This window comes from Oryctolagus cuniculus, chromosome 11, assembly GCF_051225735.1.
Source record: "Oryctolagus cuniculus isolate XC-2025 breed Fujian yellow rabbit chromosome 11, ASM5122573v1, whole genome shotgun sequence".
NCBI classification, from domain to species: domain Eukaryota; kingdom Metazoa; phylum Chordata; class Mammalia; order Lagomorpha; family Leporidae; genus Oryctolagus; species Oryctolagus cuniculus.
In genome coordinates this window covers 98,242,017-98,261,369 of record NC_142877.1, presented here as the reverse complement: position 1 = coordinate 98,261,369, position 19,353 = coordinate 98,242,017, and the positions used below count along the sequence as shown (strand labels likewise).

The 19,353-nt window shown below is 40.2% G+C and overlaps 1 protein-coding gene across 32 annotated transcripts in view; it reads right to left on the bottom strand.

Moving 5' to 3' along the window:
• The window catches only part of VEZT (vezatin, adherens junctions transmembrane protein), a 90,703-nt gene that overhangs the window by 24,237 nt on the left and 47,113 nt on the right, over positions 1-19,353 (bottom strand). For 12 of the 32 annotated variants that reach the window (XR_016216942.1, XM_070052715.1, XM_051845768.2 and 9 more), the window contains 4 exons: positions 13,020-13,195; positions 10,697-10,972; positions 7,526-7,663; positions 1,710-1,857 (listed from right to left, as the gene is read on the bottom strand). Coding sequence is in view for 29 of the 32 variants with exons in the window: in XM_070052715.1 (XP_069908816.1) it covers positions 1,710-1,857; positions 7,526-7,663; positions 10,697-10,972; positions 13,020-13,195 (738 nt within the window). In the remaining 3 variants the exon portion in view is untranslated. Of the gene's footprint in view, positions 1-1,709; positions 1,858-3,782; positions 4,220-7,525; positions 7,676-8,220; positions 8,245-10,696; positions 10,973-12,879; positions 13,196-19,353 lie in introns of those variants that run through there. The other 20 variants (XR_016216941.1, XR_016216940.1, XM_008256901.4 and 17 more) reach the window with 6 other exon arrangements.

Genomic DNA, 19,353 nt, shown 5'->3' with positions numbered 1-19,353 from the left:
GTAACTATGCTTTTCAAATAAATGTAATAAATTTTAAATAAATACATATATATAAAACTTGGATCTTAGTGTATGATTTTTATAATTGATTTTAATTTATGTTATTCTGTTATTTTTCTTCAATATTTTTCTAGTACTAATTCCAAAGTAGTTCATCAAGTTTTTGCAACATAAATGATTATCAATTCCACTTTATTGAACTTTTAGCTTAACTCTAATACTTGTTGCTGTTGTAATATCATGAACATACTTCAGGTATATCTTTGAAGGTAAGGTTGTTGTCGTAAGGGGTACACATGTTTGCAAAGATTGGTATTCACGGCTAAAGTGAATCAGTTTATAGATTCACCACCAATGTGTGATATCTCCCTGAATCTTCATTGATAAAATGGCTAACTTGTTATTGCTATTTCTTTCATTACTAAGGTGGAAAACTGTATTTATTAGCAATTTGTACTCTTTCTTTGTGAACCACTAGTTCATACACCTGATCAATCTTCTACAGGTTTTAGATATCCATTTTCTTTATACAGAAAAAATTCCAGCCCTCTGTTATAAATCATGGCATTTTTTTTTTTTGGTTGTTTGTATGTAAGGTACTATGTGATATTTGGAGTGAGAAGTTTTATTTTTTCCCTTTTTATTTTGTTTAAGATTTATTTTATTTATTTGAAGGGCAGAGTTACAAAGAAAGAAATGGAGAGACAAAAAGAGAGGTCTTCCATCCTCGGATTCACTCTCCAAATGGCTGCAATGGCCGGGGCTGGGCCAGGACGAAGCCAGGAGCCAGGAGCTTCTTCTAGTTCTCCCACATGGGTGTAGAGGCCTAAGGACTTGAGCTGTCATCTGCTGTTTTCCAGTCGCATTAGCAGGGAGTTGGATAGGAAGTGGAACAGCCAGGTCTGGAACCAGTGCCACATAGGATGCCAGTGCTATAGGTGACGGCTTAACCCACTATCATAGCATTGGCCCCTGGAGTTAGAAGTTTAATTTTTACTTATTTGAAAGGCAGAGTAATGGAGAGGGAGAGACAGAGAGATAGACAGAAATATCTTCCATCTGCTGGTTTACTCCCCAGAGGCCATAATAGCTGGGATTGGGCCAGGCCAAAGCCAGGAGCGATGAAGTCTATCTGTGTCTCCCATAGGGGTAAAAGGGGTCCAAACAATTGGGTCGTCATCTGCTGTCTTCCCAGGCACATTAGCTGGAAGCTGGATGGGAAGTGGAGCAGCCAGGCTTCGAACCAGCACTTCAATGCCAGCTCCACAAATTCTAGTTTTTATGTAGTCAAACGTATCCTTTTATGTGCCTTTTAATATATGAAAAAAAAAATTCTTGTTTTAAACAAGAATTTTGGCAATTTTCCAAGAAAAGATGTATATCTAAAATGCTTTATCCATATTTGTTGAAACAAATGAGTTTAAAATCACTCATTGGTTACTATTAAACGCACCTATCTCCAAACTCGAAGGCATTTCCTATAATAAGAACTGTAAGTATTCTGAAATCCAAATATAAAGATCCTCTCATCTGACCTTTATGATGCTCTCAGTTTTTAAAGACAGTGTCACAAATATTACTAAGGCATTTATAATGGCAGTACACAGCAGCAAATGAAGGGGAGCATGGTGCACCATGTACATTCAGAAAGCACAGGAACAAACCACGCCCATCTCTTTTCTTAGCTCTTACTTTCACAAATGGATTACCTTCAATGCAGGCAGACTGAAACCATCTGTAAGATTATCTGCTTCCTCTTCTGAAATCTGCTCTTCACTAAGTCCAAGGCCCAGCTCCTTAAAAGGCACCACACAGATGTAGTTGGTTACATTGTCACTCTCAGAGTTCAGGGGGTAGGTTAAATTAGGTTAAGGCAATCAACAAAGCCTATTCATTAAAGTTTAAAAGGTACAGTAAAATTGTTCAAAATTATTTACTAATCTTTATTGTAAACTTTTGCTGGAGCTTTGTATCAGTTTTTAAACAGAAATTAGTCTTAAACCTAATACACAAGTATTTTAAAATTTATTTGACTGGCAGAGAGCGAGGTGGGGGCAAAGAGAGAGAGAGAGAAAGAGAGAGAGAGAGAGAGAGCGAGCACACTCCCATCCAGTTCCACAAATGTCCATAATGACTGGATCCGAAGCCAGGAGCTGGGAACTCACTCCTTGTCTTCCATGTGGTTGGTGGGGACCCAATTACTTGAGCTATCATTACTGCCTCCCAGGGTCTTCATTAACAGGAAGCTAACCAGCTAGAATCAGGAGCCAGAGCTGGGAATCAAATCCAGCTATTCCCAAAGAAATCAGAGGCATCTTAATTGCTAGGCTAAAAGCCTGATCCTTAAGTACAAGTATTAACCTAATACCTCAGATATCTTATGGGACACTTGTGAAGTACTAAGCATATTCTATCTATATAAAATACTGTTGTTTCCTCTTCCTCGTGGTCATATATCGATAGCTATAAAAATGATTTTTCTCTTTTTAATTGTTTTTGTGAAAAATTATACCTAAAAAATTTTGATAGTGAACCATATTTATATTTCTAAGCAAGATCCTATTTGGTCATTTTGTTTTTTATTTTTATTTATTTTTATTTTTTGACAGGCAGAGTTAGACAGTGAGAGAGAGAGACAGAGAGAAAGGTCTTCCTTCCATTGGTTCACCTTCCAAATGGCTGCTACGGCTGGCACGCTGTGCTGATTTGAAGCCAGCAGCCTGATGTTTCCTCCTGGTCTCCCATGCGGGTGCAGGGCCCAAGCACTTGAGCCATCCTCCACTGCCCTCCCAGGCCACAGCAGAGACTGGACTGCAGGAGGAGTAACTGGGACAGAACCGGTGCCCCAACTGGGACTAGAACCCGGGTTGCTGGCGCTGCAGGTGGAGGATTAACCTAGTGAGCCACGGCGCTGGTCCTATTTGGTCATTTTGTAATCATCCTTTGATAATTGTGCCATATTAAATTTATATTCTATCTATTTTACATCTCTACTTATGAGACAGTCTAGCTTTTATTTTGTAATACATCATATTTTGATACTGAGACTATAGTATTTTTATGAATACAATAACTTAGGGGAGTTCTTTCTATAGTCTTGATTTATTTGAAAGGCAGATAGAAAGACAGGGAGAGGGAGAGAGAGAGGTCTTTCATCCACTGGCTCACTCCCCAGATGGCCGCAATGGCCAGGACTAGGTCGGGCGTGAGTCAGGGGCCTGGAACCCCATCCTGGTCTCCTACACAGGCACGGGCAGGCATTTGTGCTGTTATCTGCTGCCTCCGAGGATGCATCATCAGGAAGCTGCATTGGAAGTAGAGTAGCTGGGGCTTGAACTGGCGTTCTGATATGGGACACAAGCTATGGCTTAACCTCTGTACCACAACACAGGCTTCCTTGACTTTTTTTTTTTTTTAACCTTTTCTATACTCTTTATTTTTTTAAAAAATAAAATCATCTCAGGGTGGGTTTGACATGGTGGCTAAGCTGTGGCTTGAGATGTTGAAGTCTGAGCCCTGGTCATCCCAGTTTCCTGGAAGGCAGCAGGTTGTGGCTCAAGTAGTCGGGTCCCTGCCAATCACGTGAAACACTTGGACTGAGCTCCTGGCTCTTGGCTTCAGCCTTACTCAGTCTTGGCTGTTGCAGGCACTTGGAGACCAAACCACTAGATGGGAACTTGCTCTCTCTTTTCCTCTGCCTCCCTGCCTTTCAATAAAATAAATTCTAACAAACAAACAAATAAATTTTTTCAAAGATTTATTTATTTGAAAGGCAGACTTACAGAGAGGCAGACAGAGAGGTCTTCCATTTGCTGGTTCACTCCCCAAATGGCTGCCTGGAGCTGAGCCCATCCAAAGCCAGGAGCCAGAAGTTTCTTCCAGGTCTCCCATGAGGGTGCAGGGGCCCACAGACTTGGGCCATCTTCTACTGCTTTCCCAGGCCATAGCAGAGAGCTGCACTGGGAGAAGAGCAGTTGGGACTTGAACCAGCACCCATAAGGGATCTCGGCAGTGCAGGTAGTGGCTTTACCTGCTACACCATAGTGCAGGTTCCAAAATGAATAATTTTTAAAAACATTTGGACCAGGTAATCTTTTTCTTATTCATTTAGTTTTTGAATAGATAGCACATTCCCAGGATTCAAAATTCATGAGATATTAAGGGGTGCAGTGAAAACTGCTTCCCATCCCTACCTCTTTACCACTCACTTTTCTTACCCAAAGGCAAGGGCAAACCCTGTCACTAATACCTTCTATATTCTTCAGGGTATTTTATACATACATATGTAAAAGCAAACACAAATATTAACATGTAGCTGGAGGTAAGTACATAGTCAACAGGTATGTACACATATGTGTGTGCAAACACAAACACACTTAGTTATTTCCACATATATACAGTCTCTTAGGCACAAATGGAAGGGTACTATAAACACTGTTCTGTGCATTTGCTATTTTTTTCACTCAGTACAACTTAGAGATCATTCCACAGTAGTGTCAAGAACTTTGTAATCTGGCAGTTAACATAGAATACTAAAAACTGTATAGTAATGAAATGGACATCTGAGTGATTGCTGTTTTTAGCCCTCGTTTATATTCCTGTGGAACGGTGGTCTTCATTTGCTTTTTATTTGCTGATTATTATGTTTAGTGGTGAATTAAGCCTGTGACTATAGAGTTAACTAAAAATACGTCTTTGTAAAAACAAAGGGGGAAAAAGAAAGTAATGAAGGAGGGAGATTGGAGAGTTTGGAGGGGTAGGGAAGTCTAGTTATTTTCTTAGAGCTGTACCTAAGAAATCTGTTTTTTTATATTAATAAAAATTTTAAAGATGCAAAAAATCTTAAGAAAATAAAATGAGTGAAATGAAAAAACTGTAATTATCTTTTATAATAGTTACCCATATTTTGTTTGCATGTAACCCGATATTTTCTTTTTAAAATAGGATATTTTTGTTTTATTTTTAAAAGATTTATTCATTTATTTGAAAGGCAGAGTTGGGGGTGGGGAGAGAGAGAGGAAGAGAGGGAGAGAGAGCTCTTTCATCTGCTGGTTCATTCCCCAAAGGTCCTCAACAGTCAAGAATGGGCCAAGCTGAAGAGAGGAGCCAGGAACTCCATCAGTGTCTCCCATGTGGATGGATTTGGCCCATGTACTTGGGCCATCTTCTGCTGCTTTAGTAGTTACATTAGCAGAGAGCTGGATCTGAAGTGCAGCAGCCAGGATTTGAACTAGCTCAAATGTGATCCTGGCGTTGTAGGCAGGCAGCAGCTTAACCTGCTGCACCACAACGTGGGCCCCAAAACAGTATTTTTTAAATCACATGTGTCAGTTTGTATTTTGACAGGACAGAACTATTTCCCCTTAGAGTTTCTTATTTGCTACCACAGTTTCATATACTACACTATTATAATTATTTTAATGTCTCCCACACCTACGGTTACAGTTGTATTCTCATTACTAATCTTATAAACCTGCCTTTTATTTTGATCAGGTATATGAAAGTTTACGTATCTTACTGGTCTTCTCAAATAAGTGGTTGGTGGATTATTTTTTACTTTGATTCCTTAAAATTTCTTGTATTGAGACTACAATCTGGCCTCCTGTCTTGAGGCTCTTCTTTATGTATACCAATCATGCTAAACACATTCCTGTCCAGATCTCTATAATCCATAATCCATCTAACTGGAATATTCTCTCAGATCTTCCTCATCAATCAAATCTGAGAGAGGTCCCTGTCGTCCCATCAAAAGCAGCATCACATGAAGTACTCTCTAGCCTACTGCTGTTATTTTTTCCTTTTATAGTAACTATTATAACTGGACATCTTATTTGTTCACTTTTAACTGATTATCTCATCCACTAGAAGATAAGGCCCAAGAGAACAAGGGTGTTCACTACTTTATCCACTGCTGGGCCCTCAATATTAGAAAAGTGACTAGTATAATGTGCAATTTTTGTCAGGCTGTCCCCCTCATTCTCCTACTGCTCACTGTATGGTAAGTTCCATGAAGCAGGGACCATGTCTGTTGTATTTGCCATCGTATATCTAGTGACTAGCATATTAGTCAGCACTGAGTTTACCTTCAGTGAATAGTTACTGAATGACTACTTGCAGTTCAGATGGCACTGTCATGGAATGAAAGACTTTTATTCCTATGACCAACCTGTATTCATTCTTTGTGGGTCAGTTCAGGTATCACCTCCCTGAAAGCCTTGTCTGACCCCATAAGCTAAGCATGTTGTCCTGCTGTGTTGGAAGGCACTTTGGGCATTTATGCTCTATGACGAGCACTGGCTTACCCATTGATCGTACTCAGACATCTCTAAGAGGGTAGTGCACATATTTATTCTGTCTTCCCAGCACCTAGAGGAGTGTGTCACAAAGTAGCAGGCAGTGGAGAAACTGAATGCACAAATTCTTAACAAGAACTAAAATGCTTTCTCTCCATTTTCAAAGGGGTAGTATGGCACAATAAATATATACAGAGAGAGAGAGAGAGAGAGAGAGAGAGAAGAGAGAGAGAGAGAGAGAGAGAGAGAGAGAGAGATTCAAGTTCTAAGTCCTATAGTCAATATACAACATATTACTAGTTGTGTGACACTGAGCAAGTCACTTGACTTTTATTTTTATTTTCTCATAAAGTACAGAAAAGACAATGTAGCTAGGAAGGTTTGTGTAGGATATGATGATAGAATACAAAATATTTTGTAAACTTTAAGCACTATAATTATCAGTGCCGTAACACCTAGTATACTGAAGGTATAGTGTAATTTTCTTGCCCTTCATTTATTCACAATTTAACTTGTTTATGAATCTTTATCAAAACAAAGATCTTATATACCTTTGTTTTCTAGCTAATGGAACCAATTTCCTGATTAAGTAAATTTAAGTGACATACTTATTGTGTCATGCACTCTTTGCCTTCTTTTTATAGGCTGGACACTGATCATTTTACAGGCATTAACTCATATGCTCTAACAAAAACACAGTAAGGAAGATTATGTTATTATTGCTATTTTAAAGATGAGTAGCAAAGTACAAAGAGGTTAAGAAACTATTTAAGGTTCGCTAGGCAGTAACTGGTAGAGCCAAGATTTGAATGTAAGTCGGTCTGCCTCTAAAGCCTGGTTTTTGAAGGGGAAAAGATTTCCTGTTGCCAGGTTATTACCATGATGCAAATTATGCCATGATGCAAATGTGCCATAGTGAGTAATTTTTGAAAATGCCAGACCTAGGAAATCCAGGCTCTTCTGACTTTATTCTCTGGGTCAGTGAAGGGAGGCACTTCCAGTCCTTTCCTTGTTACAAATGAGCCACACAAGAGCAGAAGAACTTCCTCCTGTCTATTATTGTCATTCCTCTTGGAATGTATTTCCAGTTTTAAAATAAAAGTGATGATGGAAATTAGTTTCAAAACAGGCAATCTTAGTTTATAGTTCACATGTACAGGATGTAACTACAGTATCTATAGTCAGGACTCTGGAAACATGGCTTATTCTCATGGACAGACAGAAAAGGATATTTTTTCAGCATATATAGGGTAGCTAGCCTTGCTGCTTGAAAGTTGGCTCTGACAGTTCTGTAGACAGCTTTCCGAAGACCGATGAGATGCTGACTGGGATGCTGTCCAGCTTTATTAAATGAGCAAGCAGCACTGACCCTGTCAAGCAAACTTGAAAAGTAAAATGTGATACAACTGTACAGGTGTCCTAAAGCATTTGTTTCCTAAATCCACAATTCTATTAAACTTAGAAAAAAATGTCTTTTTCTAAACTTACATTAGAAAGTACTTATAAGTATCCCACTCATGTCTTACAAATAGCCACTTATTTCCTTGATATGCACATAGCCACCAGTAAAAAGAAGACATATGAAAGATGAAAATCTCACAAGAGTTAAGGCTTCCTCTGATATGCAGAAACAATGAATTTTAGTTGAGATATAATAGAAATGTAAGAATATGTAAGAGTTTGCATCTTTTTATGCAGATACTCTACTCGCTGAAATATACTACACTGGAAGTATTTCACATTCAGCTCTCAAAATCTATATATATATACAGGATGTTTGAAGGGCTTAATTATAAAAAATTTATATTCTTAATATATATTTACATATGCTCAATAATCATATATTTGGTCACTTGTACAGAACAATCAAATACTACATATAACAATACATTCTGTACATTCAGAAAAGTAGGGCAAAATTACTTACCCACCTGCTGCCACTGGCACTTACCTACTCAAAATGAAGTAGGGGACGCAGAAAGATAACAGGACCAGTGGCCAACAGGGGAATGCAAGTAGAAAGGCAAAGTAAGGATTACTATGCAGCAGCAGAGCTACTCTCACACTGTTCAAGAGGAAGCACATTTCATGGCACTTTCCCTAAGATTGATGAACAGAATCTATTTGCAACAGTTACACAGAATGTATTCATGTATAACTGAAAGTACACATGATTCAATAGTACACAGCTACTGGATAATAGTTTTTTCACCTAACCAGTACCTTCTCCCAATAACCAAATAAAATATTGGCATTTATAAATTTCCTACACTCACTATAGCAACAAATCTCTAAGACAAGACTTCCAATTCAAAAATTTAAAACTATGAAACCAAACAAAAATACATTCAAGCATCGAAAGAACAGTGATTGACAGGTTTATTTTCAAATATAAGAAAGGAGGCAATGAAGGGTTAAATTATTTGCCAGAGAGGACAAATTGAAGCAGAAACAAAGCAGCACTCATGATGACAATATGCAGCATGACTGCTTGTGCTCTACTTTATTAAATCAAGTTTAGAAGCCAAAAATCCTAAAAAATTTGTTTTAAAATCTATTATTTCTCCTAATTTTTAAAAATACATTGTCCACTTAGAGACAAAGCATAGTTTCTTCCAATACTTCTTCTGCCTATCTGCTATCTGAATAGGTAGAAAGTCACCATCTGGAGGTAAATCATGTCTCACTGACCCACTTTACCTTTCCATGCCACTTCCATAATATGGGTAAAAGAGGGAAATGACAAGAGGCAGCGAACTGCAAGCAGAAGTTAGACAAAGAGTGGAGCCACTTTACTTAGTCCTCTCAGCGAAATGCTGTTTAAGAATGAAAAGGATGCCGGCGCCGTGGCTCAATAGGCTAATCCTCCACCTTGCGGCGCCGGCACACCGGGTTCTAGTCCCGGTTGGGGCGCCGGATTCTGTCCCGGTTGCCCCTCTTCCAGGCCAGCTCTCTGCTATGGCCAGGGAGTGCAGTGGAGGATGGCCCAGGTGCTTGGGCCCTGCACCCCATGGGAGACCAGGAAAAGCACCTGGCTCCTGGCTCCTGCCAGGATCAGCGCGGTGCGCCGGCTGCAGCGGCGGCCATTGGAGGGTGAACCAACGGCAAAAGGAAGACCTTTCTCTCTCTGTCTCTCTCTCTCACTGTCCACTCTGCCTGTCAAAAAAAAAAAAAAAAAAAAAAAAAAAAAAAAAGAATGAAAAGGAGCTCTTACTAATTTTTAACTTTCAAAATTTGCTGCAGTCTCCTATCCTTCATCAACAGGCGGACTTAACCTAAGAGGAGGACAAAATCAGCAGACGCCATGGGTTGCTTTAGAGTTGAGCAGAAGTTAAGCCCTCTTACACCTTGTATTATTTAAATACTCAGAATTGTTGTGTAGAACACAACACACTGAAGAACAAGAAAACTGCTGGAGATTCTTCATGCCTCTGCGCCATGAGTTTGCAGATACAGTTGTTATGTTCAGATTATTTTTTTTCTAGAGCACAGCAGAGTGAAGGATGCGATGATGACTACTGAAGGTTTTTCACTCTCGCTTTTCCAGATATAGCTCATTAAAAGCAATAATTATTTTTCCCCATTTACTTACTTTCTCCCACCTATAGATTACAAAGGTTATGTAAATCATTTAAATATACTGCAGTACAGCTGTCCGTGTTAGTGTTTGGCAGGCAGCCTAGCATACTGGAAACAGGCTTTAGAAGGTTGATGAAATGGGTCTGAGTATTTACTCTATCAATTACAATGTGTGCCTTTAGTTGTATGCAGAAGTGCCTAGCAAAGGATATGGGTCATAGTTGGTGCTCAATAAATGTAACTTTCCTTTTTAAAACGGAATAGGGAACCACTATATCTTGTAGCTTCTAACATACTTACAGCTAGACTGGTGATATTTAATTTCCAAAAGGAATGTGAAACATCACTATTTGTATGATATGCTGAGTTTCAGTGGCTTAGTATCTCCTAATATTTACCTGAAGAGTATTATTAATAGATGTTGAGATGTTTCAAAATGAATTCATGTCAGGCACAGCTATCATTTAAATGGAGGGATGAAGGCCTTTGACAATCAACATTTACTGAGCAACTACAGCATGCTAGGTTCAGTGCCATGCATTCTCTCTATATATCTTACATAGTTACATGGCAACATATGGAATAATCTGGATTCTCCAAGTACTTTGGCTTGTCAAAGTAGATGAACAGATTCATTCATATATATCAAATATACTATATAGTGTTATTTATTTCTTCACTTAGCAGTTAATGGATTTTAACAAGTGCTAAAGAAAAACCCATTTTTCCTTATAAATACAACATGGAGATGTAAACAGGTAATAGTCTCCCTGAACTATTTAGTAGAAAAAATCATTTGAAAAATAAAATAAAAATGAACTCACAGTGTAAATCCTCTGGAAATGACTTCAGTTTCTTGAATGAGACGTAAAGATTTTCTCACAAGGTTAGTGAAAGCCCGGCTATTTGTGGCCATATCTTCCAAATGGAAAATGTATTTTTTTAGGGTCACTTGTAGTTTGGCTGTCCTCCATAATCTCAAGGCTCGAATGATCAGATAAACAAATAGAATTATTCCCCAAACCAGCCAGGAAGATATAATCCACCAACTGGGAAGCATAATGAGCAAACTAATGAAGGCAAATAGCATTGAGACATCCCTAGGAACAGAGAAATCAAGAAAATGACATCCATCAGACAAGAAAAAGAAAAATGAGCCATCAATCAGTAAAAGCGATGGTAAACTTAGGTTTACTAAAATAGACAATGCTAGCTTCTTTGTAAAGCAAGACTTAAAAAATGATATTTAATAAGGTAATGTGAATAAGAGGGTACTTTAGAGTTCATGGGAAATGGAATTAAAAGTTAAGTTTATTTTGGTAAAAACTTTTTGAAATGTAGACATGAGAGGCCTTCAAAAAGTTCATGAAAAATATGTATTATGAACAAACTATGCAAAGATTTTAAAAAACTTTTTGCACCAAAATAAAGTTACCTTTTAATTCCATTGTCCATCAACTTTCTAAAGTATCTTTGTAGTTTTAAAATACCTAGTAGCTTGCCAGTCATGCTAGGGTATTGCTATCTGAGTTATCAGGTTTAGGAAAAAGACATTAGAAATAGGTATCTTCAGAAATCACTTTTAAGAAAAGACACAGAACCCTCTACCAAAAAAGTCCATTTCAGATTTTAAAATCTAATTTCATGGATTTCAAAGGGAAAATATTCTTTCAGACATACTATGAATTCCTTTTTCCTATAATCAGACTTATTTGTAAAGACATCAAGAAAATAAACACTTTTCCAACTAGGAGGAATAAATACTTGACAAGTAATTGTTTTAAAAAGTGATCTACACTTCAAATAATTATCACCAATTTAAAAACTATATACTTGGCACAGACCATGATTTGGACAAACTTTGTTCTTTTACACTGTTTTAATTAAGATAAAATATATCTAAAATTTCTTATTCAGGCCAATTCCATATCATAGACTAAAACATTTCTTTTAAGCAATGAAGGATTTCATTAAAATGTGTATATTTAACTAAGAAGGGAGCACAGGGGGATGTACCTGAGACTATCTGAAAAACAATGTCAACAACACTTGGAAAGAGTTACAGTCACACTGCAAAGAAAGCCACAGATAAGAATGCTTTTTCATAAACACTTGTCAGCCCTGATTACCTTTGAAATTCCCCTTTTTCTAAATGATAAAGCAAAATCTCATTATATACTTAAATGTATTAACAGTAAACTCTAAAAGCATTTATAGCATTCATAGTTATTTAATCACATTTGTGACTAAAGGAAACTTAAAAGTAAAATAGTAAATTCTTAAAACCTATAGTTCATCTAGCAACATCTTAAATGCTTCTATTCCAAAAAATAGGATGCTTTACTTCTTCATGATGATAGCTGAGTAACTGCAGATTTGGAAAACATCATACTTGTTACAGTATGAAACTCATCAGTGTGACAAGAAAGACAAAATTCTGAACACTGAGGCCAACGAATGCAACTGCTTGTATAAGCACAAGAGTTGGAGCAATAATTTAATGTATTTTTTGATTTGAAGAGGATATAACAATTCTTTACTACTACTCCTTTCTACTATTCATACTCCTCCTTTTCATCCCCCATAGATTATGGCCTGGAATTCCTGCATCAGACTCAAATACTTCAAGTGTTAATGTTTTAGGATAGTGTGACTAATAAAATTATTTCTACCACCCATACTTTTTTTTTTTTTAATTATGTACTGTACAATCCTTTCTTAGCCAACACAGAAAGAGTTAACTTGTTTACCTCCATGTCCCATCCTAACCTTTGTGTCTCTACAATGTGGTTATGACATAATCTGTTAATTTAAGGAAACATAAAGGACTGGCTAGGTTTGCATACACATGTACACAGGTATACAAGTAGGAGATTCTTTTTGGGTTTGCTTGTTGAGCTGCTAAGCACAGAATTAATTTTATTAAGTTTGGAAAAATATAATAATCAAATTGGATTTTTTCCAGTTTAATTTTAAATAGTAATTCTTTCAGAAAAGCAATTGTTACCTCTGGCAATTATTACATTAATTGTAATGCTTAATGTATGGCATGTTTATAATGCCTTTATAATGCAGAACATGATGATGAATTTCCTCTGTTAATGTTCTATATGTAAGCAGTCAGGAGAGATATTTTCTGGACAGTACCAAATATTAGGGGTTGCCAGGGAGCAAAATGTTGGAAGGTGTCCATTTTCCTGTTGTTGAGGCTGCCCTGCAGACAGGATACTGGGATCAAGTAGCTCAATCAGCTCCACATCCTCTTGTAACAGGACTTCCTGTTGCAGGATGGTATGTAGTGAGTCGAGTCGGAATCCAATATCCTTGCCATTAAAACATCGGAAGAGAGGTATTAGTACATACGCAATATTGTATTAAATGTTAAGCTCATAATACTAATAAAATTTAGAGGTGCTTATTTTCAGCCCAGGCTCCAAGAAGATGTAATAGTCCAACTGATCTTCAATATGATACATCAAGTTTTATTTTTCACTGTAAAACGTGAAACAGTAACAATTGAGGTGGACACTGTTGAGCCACCAGATGTGAAGCACAATTTTTATTTTTCTAATTTTGAATTGTACTGTAATTACAGATTAATATATCTGTCTAGTTAACCCTAACTCATTAATTTAAGATGTTGACCCTAGATATTGTACCAAAATAGCCAATATTTAAGAATTATATCAGCAAAATCAGAACCTTCTACAAATAGGCATTCAAATATTTAAAGAGAATTATTGAGGAATGTAATGCAAATCCATACTAACATTTGCACAGCACTTTATAGTTTACAAAATGCCTTCACTTAAACCAGCTCATTTATTCCTGCCTCTCTTCTTTCCATCCAATGATCAAAGAATATCTTCTTTAAATCAGGCACCATGCTTGACGATGAAGACACAAAAAATGAACAAGATTTACAAGTCACTACTCTTTTTTTTTTTTTTTTTTTGACAGAGTGGACAGTGAGAGAGAGAGACAGAGAGAAAGGTCTTCCTTTTGCCGTTGGTTCACCCTCCAATGGCCGCTGCTGCAGCCGGCGCACCGCGCTAATCCGATGGCAGGAGCCAGGGGCCAGGTGCTTTTCCTGGTCTCCCATGGGGTGCAGGGCCCAAGCACTTGGGCCATCCTCCACTGCACTCCCTGGCCATAGCAGAGAGCTGGCCTGGAAGAGGGGCAACCGGGACAGAATCCGGCGCCCTGACCGGGACTAGAACCCGGTGTGCCGGCGCCGCAAGGTGGAGGATTAGCCTATTGAGCCACGGCGCCGGCCACAAGTCACTACTCTTAAAGAGTTTGTCATTCAATGGAGAGAACCAAAAATTAAGTAGATAGCATATAATGTGGAGTGCAATGAGGTAAACTCCTTGGGTAATAAGATACTGGCACAGATGGACCAAACTCAAAGTCAGAAAATATGAGGTTAGGCTGAGCTAAGTTTTAAAAGACGAACAGGAAATGGCCAGATGGAAGGGCTGGAAGAGTGGGATGGGACAGGATAAAAGCCCTTCTAAATGGGGGGGAAAATCTGATATTGTGTGCAGAATGCATGTGGTATGCAGACAAAATGAGGTAGCATTATTCGAGCAGATAGGTCAATTCTTACAGTAACCCTATCATGTACATTCTCCTCCTCCTCTCCATTTCACAGACAGAAAACCTAAGGCCAAAAAGATTGTGACTTTCCAAATCTGATTTCAAATCCTAAGTCTTTGGTAGTTGATTCTGCTTTTCTGTATATAGTCTGCCGCAACAGAAAATTTTGTTTCATTATTTAGTAAATTTAGTAAAAAAAAAAAAAAAAAAAAAAAAAAAAGCCGATCTTTTTTAACTATAGGATCAAAATAAAGAGAATTTTTAATGGACAAGGCCTTCAAGCAATTAAACCAAAACAAGCAAGCTCTAGGGTTTGAAGGAAGTACAGTAGATTTGTCTTCTTCTTCTTCTTTTTTTAAATAAAGATTTATTTGTTTATTTGAAAGACAGAGTTACAAAGAGGCAGACAGAAACAGAGAGATAGAGTCTTCCATCCACTGGTTTACTCCCCAAATGGCCACAATGGCTAGAGCTGGGCTGATCGGAAGCCAGGAGCCTGGAGCTTCTTCTAGGTCTCCCACCCGGATGCAGGGGTCCAAGCACTTGGGCCATCTTCTACTGCTTTCCCAGGCCATAGCAGAGAGCTGGATTGCAAGTGGAGCATTAGGACTCAAACTGGCACCCATATGGAACGCTGGCACTGCAGGCAGCAGCTTTATCTGTTATGCCACAGTGCTGGCCCCTAGATTTGTCTTCTTAGCTAATCATTTCCACACCAGATTCCAGCCCTAGCTGATAGTGTGGTGATCTACAAAGCAAACTGAACACATGACTTCTTGATCATTATTATATATTATATGTCACTTTTACAGAAAGAGAAGAATATCTTTAATATTAGGCCTACTTGGATATATTTTATTTACCTTCAATCCAAAGAGAGAACATCTTCTCAATGGAAAGCCAATCTTTCTTTTAGCCTGTGTGGTTGTTTGACCATCTACTGACACACACGGCATACACTGCTGTAGCACTTATATTTCATATTTGAACAACAGTATCCTCTCTTGTCTTATAGTCCTGACTATTTAATTATTTGATGTCTCATCCACTTTCATAAAGAGAGAACAGGGGCCAGCACTGTAGTGTAATGGGTTAAGCGACTACTTGCAAATTCAGCATCCCATATGGGTGCAGGTTCGAGTTCCACCTGATCCACTTCCAATCCAGCTTCTTGCTAATGCACTAGGAAAACCAGCAGAGGATGGTCCAAGTGCTTGGGTGCCTGCACCTACGTGGGAAACCCAGATGCAGCTCCTAGCTCCTGGCTTCGGCCTGGCCCAGCATTGGCCATTGCACCTATTTGGGGAGTGAACCAGCAGATGGAAGATCTCTCTCTCTCCCCCTATCTCTCTGTAACTCTGCCTTTCAAATAAATAAAATAAATCTTAACAGAGAGAGAGAGAGAAAACACAACAATTCACTATACTACTGATGAAAGAATGAAAAAGGAGGGTGCTGGCACCTTGGCACAGTAGGTTAATCCTCCACCCGCGGCACCGGCATCCCATATCGGCACCGGTTCTATTTCCAGCTGCTCCTCTTCCAATCCAGCTCTCTGCTGTGGCCTGGGAAAGCAGTGGAAGATGGCCCAAGTCTTTGGGCCCCTGCACCCGCATGGGAGACAAGGAAGAAGCTCCTGGCTCCTGGCTCCTGGCTTCAGATTGGCCCAGCTCCAGCCATTGCAGCCATTTGGAGAGTGAACCAGTGTAAGGAAGACCTTGCTCTGTTTCTCCTTCTCACTGTATCTAACTCTCTCTCTCAAATAAATAAATACAACCTTAGAAAGCAAGCAAGCAAGCAAGAAAGGAGAAAGAAAGAAGGAGGGAGAAAGGTGGAAGAAAAGACAGAAGGAAGGAAGCAGGGAGAGGGATTGGTGCTGTGGCACAGTGGGTTAAAGACCCAACCTGTAGCACCAGCATCCCAATTGGGTGCTAGTTCAACTCCCAGCTGTTCCACTTCCAATCCAGCTCCCTGCTAATGCACCTGGGAAAGCAGTAGAAGATGGCCCAAGCACTTGGGCCCCTGTACCCACACGGGAGACCCAGAAGAAGCTCCTGGCTCCTGGCTTTGGATCAGCTCAGCTCTGGATGTTGTGGCCATTTGGGGAGTGAACCAGCAGATGGAAGACTCACTCTCTGTCTCCACCTCTCTCTCTGTAATTCTGTCTTTCATACTAATAAAATAAAGCTTAAAAAACAAAAAGAAACAAAGTGAGGGGAGGGAAGAAGGGAGGCAGAAGAAAAAAAGAACAGAAAGAAAGAAGGGGCAGGGGGAGCAAGCAAGGCAGAAGACAGCAAAGCAAGTTTTTAGTAATCTGTGACTAGAATCTTCACATACTGACTGTACTACTTAGTTGGGATTCTCCAATTAGACACAACCATATTCAAATACAAGTATTAAACAACTTTTTTTTTTTTTTTTGACAGGCAGAGTTAGACAGTGAGAGAGAGAGACAGAGAGAAAGGTCTTCCTTCCGTTGGTTCACTCCCCAAATGGCTGCCACGGCCGGCGCACTGTGCCAATCCGAAGCCAGGAGCCAGGTGCTTCCTCCTGGTCTCCCATGCGGGTGCAGGGCCCAAGCACTTGGGCCATCCTCCACAGCAGAGAGCTGGACTGGAAGAGGAGCAACCGGGACAGAATCTGGCGCCCTGACCGGGACTAGAACCTGGAGTGCCAGCGCCGCAGGCGGAGGATTAGCCTAGTGAGCCGCAGTGTGGACCAAAAAACTCTAAGTCATACTTTTCATGAGAACTCTATGTACCCAATTTTTTTTTTTTTTTGACAGGCAGAGTGGACAGTGAGAGAGAGAGACAGAGAGAAAGGTCTTCCTTTGCCGTTGGTTCACCCTCCAATGGCCGCTGCGGCCGGTGCGCTGCGGCCGGGCGCACCGCGCTGATCCAATGGCAGGAGCCAGGTGCTTCTCCTGGTCTCCCATGGGGTGCAGGGCCCAAGCACTTGGGCCATCCTCCACTGCACTCCCTGGCCACAGCAGAGAGCTGGCCTGGAAGAGAGGCAACCGGGACAAAATCCAGCGCCCCAACCGGGACTAGAACCCGGTGTGCCTGGCGCCGCAAGGCGGAGGATTAGCCTAGTGAGCCGCGGCGCCGGCTATGTACCTAATTATGGGTAAACTTAGTGCAGCCTAACTAGATAAAAGCCAGGCTGACAGGGAGAATGCTGATAATGTACAATGGGAGTTCTCCCTCTTCAGATAGAGATTCCTCTTAATCTATTACTTTCTTATTCAACACCATTCCTTAGTGTCAGAATCATCTGCAAAACTAGGTTAACACCAACATCAATATGCTTAGAGGAAGTATTCTTTTTTTTTTTTTTTTTTTTTGACAGGCAGAGTGGTCAGTGAGAGAGAGAGACAGAGAGAAAGGTCTTCCTTTTCCTGTTGGTTCAGCCCCCATTGGCCGCTGCGGCTGGCACGCTGTAGCTGGCGCACTGCGCTGACCAAAGCCAGGAGCCAGGTGCTTCCTCCTGGTCTCCCATGCGGGTGCAGGGCCCAAGGACCTGGGCCATCCTCCACTGCCCTTCCAGGCTCAGCAGAGAGCTGGACTGGAAGAGGAGCGACCGGGACTAGAACCCGGTGTGCCGACGCCGGAGACAGAGGATTAGCCTATTGAGCCATGGCGCCGGTGTTAGAGGAAGTATTAATAGCTTTAGAAATAGTTGATTGAACAGGGTGACAAACCAACAATGTAAAGAAACCTGAGGGCCAATACTGTGGAGTAGCAGGTTAAAGCTCTGGTCTGCAGCACCAGCATCCCATATGGGCACCAGTTTGAGTCCTGGCTGTTCCACTTCCAATCCAGCTCCCTGCTAATCTGCCTGGGAAAGAAGTGGAGTATGGCCCAAGTCCTTGGGCCCCTGCACCTATGTGGGAGATCCAGAAGAAGCTCCTGGTTCCTGATTGTCTCAGTTCCAGTTGCAGCAGCCATCTGGGGAGTGATCCAGTAGATGGAAGACCCCTCTCTCTTCCTGTTTCTACCACTCTCTGTAACTCTGTCTTTCAAATAAATATAATAATAAATTTTGTTTAAAGAATTATTTATTATTTAGAAAAAAGTAACTTGAAAGGGATCAAAACACTCCAAGTAACTAAAGTGTTATCTTAATGATCAGACTGCCTCTAGAAAGGAAAAACTTGAGCCTTATTGTAGTAATTATAGCTATTCAAATTGAGATTAAATCAACTAATTAACACTTTAGTATAAATTGTAAAGGTAAGAACCGTGGCAGAGGGTGGAGGGAAGGTGGTACAATAGTTATGAAGCTGCTTAGGATGCCCACATCCCATACCAGAGTGACTGCGTTTCAGTCCTGGCTCCTCTGCTTCTAATCCCGCTTTCTGTTAATAGGCATCCTCAGAGGCAGCAGTAATGGCTCAAGTTCTTAGGTTCCTATCACTCATAAAAGAGACTGGGAATGAGTCCTGGACTCTTGACTTTGGCCTGGACCAGTCTAGCTGTTGTGGGTATTTGGGGAGCAACAAGTGTAAGAAGATCTCTCTTTCAAAGAAAATGCAGGGCCACCGTGGCTCACTTGGTTAATCCTCCGCCTGCAGTGCCGACATCCCATATGGGCGCTGCTTCTAGTCCTGGTTCCTTCTTTTCAGTCCAGCTCTCTGCTGTGGCCCAGGAAGGCAGTGGAGGATGGCCCAAGTGCTTGGGCCCCTGCAACCACATGGGAGGCCAGGAGGAAGCACCTGGCTCCTGGCTTCTGATCGGCGTAGCTCCGGCCGTAGTGGCCATTTGGGGGGTGAACCAATGGAAGGAAGACCTTTCTGTCTCTCTCTCTCTCACTGTCTAACTCTGTCAAATAAAAAAATGCAAATAAATAGTGAGATTTTTAAAAATATAAAAAATAACTGTAA